The sequence below is a fragment of the Salvia hispanica genome, chromosome 3, assembly GCF_023119035.1.
Source record: "Salvia hispanica cultivar TCC Black 2014 chromosome 3, UniMelb_Shisp_WGS_1.0, whole genome shotgun sequence".
Taxonomy (NCBI): Eukaryota; Viridiplantae; Streptophyta; class Magnoliopsida; order Lamiales; family Lamiaceae; genus Salvia; species Salvia hispanica.
The window spans coordinates 52,929,474-52,937,333 of NC_062967.1; the positions used below are offsets into that span (position 1 = coordinate 52,929,474).

The window sequence follows — 7,860 nt, forward strand, 5'->3', positions numbered from 1 at the left end:
CAATATTGTTTGTTTTGTTTTGTTAGTAGATGATGGCATATGAGTTGTTATTGCATTTTTAAAGCTACAGGTATATGAACTAACTAACAAATATAAAGAATTCTATAATTATCATTATATATTAAGATTTGAATACGTAATATTCTTAGAGTTAAACTTCAAAATCATCTTTTTTACATCTTTGATAAAAAAAATTATAAAAAAAATAGATGTAATCAAGATTTAATGTTTCATTCATGATTTAGTTGGAAACTCATGTTGATATTAAACTATTACTTTTTGAGTCCATTCGGAGACATCCAAAATATTAGAATGATATAGACAAAATTAACATGTTTCGTGCACAAGATGACATGCATAAATAGAGAAATATACTATTATTAGTGATTAATCACCTAATTATATTTTTTTAAAAACTAATTATAGAAGGTGGGCCTCTGATGGGCCCGGGCTGGTTGTGGGCCTAGGCTAGGCTTCGGGTGGTCTTAGGCTGGGCCTGGGTTTATAAAATGGCCCAATTGGAGCTCATCTCAACTGATGAGCCCAGCCCTAGCCGACTTCGTTTCACTGATGGGTCGGGCCTGGGCCGGCCCATACTGGGCCAGGACCGAGCTAGGCCAGCCTGGCCCAGTTGACAACTCTAAGTATGACCCATATATTCCTCTAATTTTTTTAACTAACTTTTCATTACATCTCTTAAACCCCGTGCCGGATCAAAGTGGGACAATATTTAGGGACGGTGGAAATATAAAATTAATATGTAAGTGAAACTCATATTCCACTAAGGGGGTATTCGATTTGTATGATTGTATTTGAGATTAAATTTGTAGTGTGTTTGGTTCATGAGATTCAACCCCACAACTCAATCCTAGATGGATAATCATGGGATAATTAGTCATAGGTAACTTCCTGACTAAAATAATTTCACAACTTAATTCTAAATTGTATTTTAGTATTATTTTATCTTAAAACTAAGGGAGTACATTCTTTTCAATTTTTTTCAGAGCCAAGATTGAACATTCATTAATTATCAAAGCAATTATTGATTTAATATTACAATAATTTAATTGATAGGGTTTGAAGTTTTTTCGTCAACCATACCAATTCACATTTCAAATTCCTAGTACCAAATTTTTGTTAGTTTGAGATAAATTTGGGTAGTCAACAAAGTATATTGCAGTCCAACATAGTAAACGAAGCCCATTTGGCCCAATCAATTGAACCAATAAATAAAGCGAAACCGTTTTCATATTCATACTCTCTCTCTCTCTCTCTAAAATCGTTTGCAGCAGTAGAGAAACCAATCGGAATGGGGTCCCCACGCGAGGAGCACGTGTACATGGCCAAACTGGCGGAGCAGGCCGAGCGCTACGAGGAGATGGTGGAGTTCATGGAGAAGGTCGTCGGCGCCGTTGACGGCGACGAGCTCTCCGTCGAGGAGCGCAACCTCCTCTCCGTCGCCTACAAAAACGTCATCGGCGCTCGGCGCGCCTCCTGGCGCATAATCTCCTCCATCGAGCAGAAGGAGGAGAGCCGCGGCAACGACACTCACGTCTCCTCCATCAAAACCTACAGATCTAAGATCGAGTCCGAGCTCTCCTCCATCTGCGACGGCATACTCAACCTCCTCGACACCAAACTCATCGGATCCGCCGCTACCGGCGACTCCAAGGTCTTTTACTTGAAGATGAAGGGCGATTACCATCGCTACTTGGCCGAATTTAAGACTGGATCCGAGCGCAAGGATGCCGCTGAGAACACTCTCTCCGCTTACAAGTCTGCTCAGGTTAGGTTTTGCAGATTCATTCATTTAATATATGTTTTTTATCCGTATTGAATTATGTTCAATTGATTTTGTGATTTTTAGGAAGTTCCGCACTCGATTTGGAAATTATAGCTAAATGGAACTACATCACTTGATAAATTCATGCTTGATTTGGTAATTGTAGTGAAATGGAACTGCATCACTCGTTAAACTCTCACTTGATTTAGAAATTGCAGCTAACTAGCCCTATCATCATAAGTTAAATTGATGTTCGATTTGGAAATTATAGCTAAATAGAACTGCATCACTTGTTAAAAAAATGCTTGATTTGGTAATTGTAGCGAAATGGAACTGCATCACTCGTTAAATTGTCACTTGATTTAGAAATTGCAGCTAACTATAACGTTCATCATAACTCAATTGATGTTTGATTTGAAAATTGTAGCTAAGTTCTTCTGCGCCTAAATCAATTCAGATGTCAAGTACTCGTGGACTATGTTTAGATTTAGATCCATACCTTACTCCTAATCCAAACTATCACTTTTATTTTAAATAAATGTTGAGATTATTTCATCTATCCCCATGCTTCAATCTGTTTATATGTTTCAGAAGAAGACGATAAACTATGAAGCACTTCAACTTAACATGGATTATAACTACAGATCATGCTAATTTTTGGTAGCTAAATGTGTATGTGTGTTTGGTCTTACAGGAGATTGCTAATACCGAGCTTGCCCCAACACATCCGATCCGGCTTGGGCTAGCACTTAACTTCTCAGTCTTCTACTACGAGATTCTCAATTCCCCTGACCGAGCTTGTAATCTCGCCAAACAGGTATCATCAAGAATTCCAACTTTGCCTGCTCTCTCTTTCTCTATTGTTGTTAATTGTACAAGGATGTCACTACACTAATTAGTAATTTCATAATGTAGTATTTGTTTTGCTTAAAGTGGGGGTTCAAGTGAAAAACCTGCATACGAGTTCTTGAAATAAACTAAATTGGGCTTGCTTTGATGATTCTGAATATTGGTTTGTTAGCTATAATATTTGGTTATCCTTTTAAGGCTTTTGATGAGGCCATTGCGGAGTTGGACACTCTAGGAGAAGAATCATACAAAGATAGCACCTTGATCATGCAGCTTCTCCGCGACAACCTTACTTTGTGGACCTCGGACATGCATGTAAGCTTGTTTTTAGTTTTAAAGCAGATCATGAATATGTTTCAAGTAAAATTTATTCACGGGTTCTGTTTTTTTGACTTCTACAGGAAGACGAAGATATCAAGGACGCAGCACCAAAGCCTGACAACGAATAGCTGCATTCGGGTCCTGTATCTGGGTGTCTTGCTATTGTCTCTATAGTAGTCTTACAGTCTTCTTTGAAGCGACCCCTTCGCTTCATGATTCTTCGCCTTTCATTTCCTTGCTAAACTCTGATTATGTATGTGCCCAATTTGCTTCTATAATTTGTGCCGATTTCTCTTCTTTTTTTTTTGTGAAAAAATCTCATTTATGTGTGAAAGCATCTTGAGCATAATATTTTCATCAATTTCGCAAAGAAAAATGAAATTTTGATGGTCCAGTTTTATATAGTGATTTGGGATTCCCCGAAATATAGGGTACAATTTTGTTAGAGGGAAAGTTGTTGGAGTTAAGATTGGAGATTGGCATTGGCTGAGGGGATCTTGAAGGGTCGGATATGGTGGGGGCATTATTATTATTAATATTATCTACTTTAGGCTATTCTCTCGTGATAGAAAGATCCACCAATCATCGTCCACTAGTTGGTGATGAGGCTGGAATCCTTACCACCAATTTATGATTGGACAACTCCATGCTTCACAATATCCTGTGTAGCCTTATTCAAACGATCCAAAACCATTTCAACGTGATATGAAAATTCAATATGAAATTAATGGATTCAGATCAATTTTTTTTGGATTTATTTACTTATCAGATCACTCCATTGAGAATTTGACACTTTCGGGTTAGGGTTTGATTGGGTTGGGTTTGGATAATCTATTAAAAATAATAATTTCACTGTCTTCTAAAGGATATGCGCTTTTAATTGGTCATGAGATTATTGCACAATTGATCAAATAAGAAAGAGATAAAATTAAAAAGCATCATCTTTTTGGAGGGAAAAGAATTTCTGATATTAGAATGTGCATACTCTTGTTGTACAGATGGAATATTATTTATTCATTAAAAAAATTACACTAATTTTATTCTTTAGATTAGAGTAAATTAAGTTTAAATTGTGTAAATCAAGTTTAATTGTGTAAATTAGGTTCTTGTTGTAACTGAGTCGTGTCAATCTAAATTATATCGTGTCTTTAACGGATTCATGTCTTGTCAATCATTGTTTTATAGGCCAAAAAAGCCTTTTCAAATAGAGGCAAAAGAATGTTACATGGAGTTACAGAGTAATAGTAATACTGGATGTGGTTACGAAGAAACTATCACTTTCATCATCACCACTATTTTACCATAACAATTTTATTTTCTTCATATTGTTCTTGCACTCATCTATAAACACAATTATTTTCCACGTTTTTCCCTTAGCTGAGTAAACAAGTTAGGGACTAAAAAGAGTTGAGGTCGGACTTACCAGTCAAGCTAACTTTGATTAAATTAGGACTTGATTTCGAGATCTAGTCTTTCGCTACAAATAGGAATTGACCTAGAGAAGTGTTGATTTCCTCTATAAAGACAGACAAAAAGTATACTCAAGTTATAACCCCATGATTGATATTCTTGGATATTTATAATATCCCATAATTATCCTTCCATATCAAGGTTTATGATTTATCATTTCATATATCCCCTTTCACAAGATATAAATTTTGAATATTCCTATATGGGATTTTCGAAAATTTCCTTCTTTTTCTCTCTATTATTCTTATCATATTTTCATTCTCCTATATCATGAGTAATTAAGGGTTAGACCAGAGATCCATAGAGGAAAATCTGGACCTAACCTATTCGAACTTTAAAATTTAATCGAAACCAAATTAGTTCAAGCGAACAAGCAATATATTATTTTGTGCCACAATCAAAAATAGATATTGATCTCTCATCCAATCCCTCAATTATGATTAATCTGAGCTATCTCATTGACTGATTATTTCTGGTATTTAAAATAAATATATACTCCGTATCAATCAAATCCGTCTGCTACCGACTTCATTAATTAATACTCTTATATCAGGAGAAAGTTGTCCAGTTCACTAAGATTCATTATTTATAGATTAAATTCTAACCTGATGAATTTCCTAATAATAATTACTCCAATTATATTGATCTAGGGATATAAAATATTTTAAATCAGGGAAACGAATTAAATTAAAAATGAACCGACGGCATCAAGTATGCATCTTAATTCAAAAATGCCATGCTAGTTCTATTCTCCAGCTTTTAATTTTCTTAATTAAAAAACCCTCTGTTAAAGTTCATTAAACCTTTGTAATTAATTTTCACCTCCTGGTAGATTAGATTTCTTTTGTTATAATGTAATCATAACTTGATTGTATTGAACGTGTGCTTAAATTATTTAAAGATACCCTAGTATGGAGTTAGTTTCAAAAGAACTTAAAATGGAGTTAGCACATTAATGGCATGTATGCATGTATATCTGTGAAACAACTGGCAGCACTGAGAAAAAAAAAAGAAAATATTACAAAGTTATAATTCACTATTATTAAAAAAATTTGGGGCAAGGTCAATGATTTTGGAAAATTCAAAAAATACTTTGTTAAAAATATTACAAAAGTGAAGACTTCTTCATGTAGTAGTAGTATCCATGATTTAGAGTGTACAAACGTCATTTTTTAGAGATTGGGAAATATACAAATGAGGCAGTAGTTTAAAATCACAAATGTCACCTTTTTAGATATGAAAAATATACAAAAGATGATAACATGAAGAAACAATTGCAATTTTTGTTGGGTCAAGCATCCAAGTTAACAAACAAACTACAAATAACACCTATTTCACGCAAAATGCTTATAAAACGACTCATAAAACAGTTTTAGCAACAAATGTTTCGAGATAAAAGAACTGAATAAATATGGCTTTGGCAGACCAGAAATTAGCAACACACAACCTTATTTAATGGAATACTACTTAAAAGAATGAAACATGCATTACCAGATGATAGAAAGCCAAAAGAGCAGATAAATTTTCAAATATCCAAAGTAATTCTTCCCATTATAGCACATACCAGAACAATTGAATACCAAAGTTTCTAAAACACAAACATTAACTACTAAGAAGTCTGATATTATCTACCAACATAACCAACTAAACAACTCCACCATATACCACCACCACATTTTAACAAAATCAACCAGCAACTTCAAGCACGCTCGCCTCTGATCCGACGGGCAAGTTGAATATCTTTCGGCATTATGGTCACACGCTTGGCATGGATGGCACACAAGTTGGTGTCCTCAAACAGACCAACAAGGTAGGCCTCAGCAGCCTCCTGGAGAGCCAAAACAGCGTGGCTCTGGAAACGCAGATCAGTCTGCAACCAAATACAGATTCACAAGTTAGGATTTCATTCAACTGTTTCAGTAAAAATCAAGATTTATTAGTTCTGAGTCTACCTTGAAGTCCTGTGCAATTTCACGGACAAGCCTCTGGAATGGCAGCTTCCTAATCAAGAGCTCAGTACTCTTCTGGTACTTGCGAATTTCACTGTTACAACAAAAATGAGACTATAAGCATAAGCATAAGCATAAGCATACAAAGTAAACAACAGTTGAGTAGGAGCCCACTCACCGAAGAGCAACAGTTCCAGGGCGGTATCTGTGAGGCTTCTTCACTCCACCAGTGGTTGGGGCAGACTTACGAGCAGCCTTAGTAGCAAGCTGCTTCCTGGGAGCCTTTCCTCCAGTTGACTTACGAGCGGTCTGCTTGGTACGAGCCATCTGCAACAAAATTTAATTCATGATTATTATGCAATTTTCAACAGGGAATCACATACAGGCTCATGTGATACAAAAGAAATCAATTCAATGTAAACTAGCAACTTAAACATATGAACATTTATCGCCAAACTACAGCCAAAAACTACTAATTCCTAATTAGAAATCGACAGGCAGACTAAATTCTTTAATTAAATGCAAGCATCTGTCTTCCAAAACCATGGAAACAACTTAGATTTATTGGCCTTTGAAAAGCAAGTACTGAAATATAGAGATTAATTGGAAAAACATACACGCTGATAAGATTTCCTGATAGAAGAGAAATCAATTCAATGTAAACTAGCAGCTTAAACGTACCAACATTATCGCCAAACTACAACAAAAACTACTAATTCCTAATTAGAAATGAACAAGTGGACTAAATTCTTCGATTAAACGCAAGCATCTGTAGTCCAAAACCATGGCACAATCACTAGCGTTTAAAACGCGATTATCGAAAAATAGAGATCACACGAATCAAGCGAAGGCTAGTTCCAAATATTTCCCCTAATTCATATACCGATCAACACTACTTCTCATCGCAACATATAAAACCCTAATTTCAACAAGAAAATGAAATTACACAAACATAAACAACACACGCTCGCGAATTATCTCAACTAACAATCTCGTAATCAGAATCACGGCTAAAGGCATAAACCTAACCCTAATCATGTAAAAAGGATGAATCAATAAACGATTAAAGATCAATTTAAGAATCAGACGAAGAAAAGCAAAAGAAGAATGCAGGAAACTCACCTTTCACTCGACAGATCTCTGTGTTTCAATTTATCTTCAACCTTGAATCGTATATCTCTTGCCTCTTCTCTCTTCTCGGCGGAGTAGACGATTAAAATAAAGTTGAAGTAGGCTGAGGTCTATTTATAGGTGGGCGATGGATGGATTGCTCAGGAGAATCTGACGGTCACTAATCATTGCTGTTTGTCCTTCCCTAGTGGAATCTGACGGTGTCGGGTGCGGCAATTTGTGTTTCTTCGCATTAAATGTACGGCTGCGATTAGCCGATTGGTGCTGTGACGCGGATCGAGATGGCTTAGTAACGATGCTAATTGGTTTATTAATACTGATTTTCATTGATTGCCATATTTAGGTTTAGATTGCCTA

At 35.7% G+C, this 7,860-nt stretch overlaps 2 protein-coding genes and 1 non-coding gene across 3 annotated transcripts; 2 read left to right on the top strand and 1 right to left on the bottom strand.

The window, feature by feature from the left end:
* The first annotated feature begins 283 nt into the window (after nt 1-283).
* LOC125217164 lies at nt 284-384 on the top strand. Its single transcript, XR_007175584.1, has one exon. It is a non-coding gene; the product is annotated as a U6 spliceosomal RNA (small nuclear RNA).
* An 869-nt stretch (nt 385-1,253) lies between these two features.
* On the top strand, nt 1,254-3,251 carry LOC125214800 (14-3-3-like protein 16R). The gene is made up of 4 exons (XM_048115960.1): nt 1,254-1,786; nt 2,478-2,600; nt 2,831-2,947; nt 3,034-3,251. Exons 1-4 carry the CDS (start codon nt 1,310-1,312, stop codon nt 3,079-3,081), a joined length of 765 nt encoding a protein of 254 aa, XP_047971917.1. The 5' UTR covers nt 1,254-1,309; the 3' UTR covers nt 3,082-3,251.
* Nucleotides 3,252-5,923: 2,672 nt separating this feature from the next.
* LOC125212432 (histone H3.3) lies at nt 5,924-7,635 on the bottom strand. The gene is made up of 4 exons (XM_048112604.1): nt 7,495-7,635; nt 6,551-6,699; nt 6,376-6,466; nt 5,924-6,293 (listed from the first exon to the last, which is right to left on the bottom strand). Exons 2-4 carry the CDS (start codon nt 6,697-6,699, stop codon nt 6,123-6,125), a joined length of 411 nt encoding a protein of 136 aa, XP_047968561.1. The 5' UTR covers nt 7,495-7,635; the 3' UTR covers nt 5,924-6,122.
* Between the last annotated feature and the right edge of the window lie 225 nt (nt 7,636-7,860).

Excerpts from the sequence above, each read along its gene's own strand:
- LOC125214800 (XM_048115960.1), top strand. The coding sequence starts at position 1,310 with ATGGGGTCCCCACGCGAGGAGCACGTGTACATGGCCAAACTGGCGGAG. Across the intron at positions 1,787-2,477 it reads CCGCTTACAAGTCTGCTCAG|GAGATTGCTAATACCGAGCT; the intron begins GTTAGGTTTTGC and ends TTGGTCTTACAG. Across the intron at positions 2,601-2,830 it reads CTTGTAATCTCGCCAAACAG|GCTTTTGATGAGGCCATTGC; the intron begins GTATCATCAAGA and ends TATCCTTTTAAG.
- LOC125212432 (XM_048112604.1), bottom strand. The coding sequence starts at position 6,699 with ATGGCTCGTACCAAGCAGACCGCTCGTAAGTCAACTGGAGGAAAGGCT. Across the intron at positions 6,467-6,550 it reads CCTGGAACTGTTGCTCTTCG|TGAAATTCGCAAGTACCAGA; the intron begins GTGAGTGGGCTC and ends TTGTTGTAACAG. Across the intron at positions 6,294-6,375 it reads AAATTGCACAGGACTTCAAG|ACTGATCTGCGTTTCCAGAG; the intron begins GTAGACTCAGAA and ends ATTTGGTTGCAG.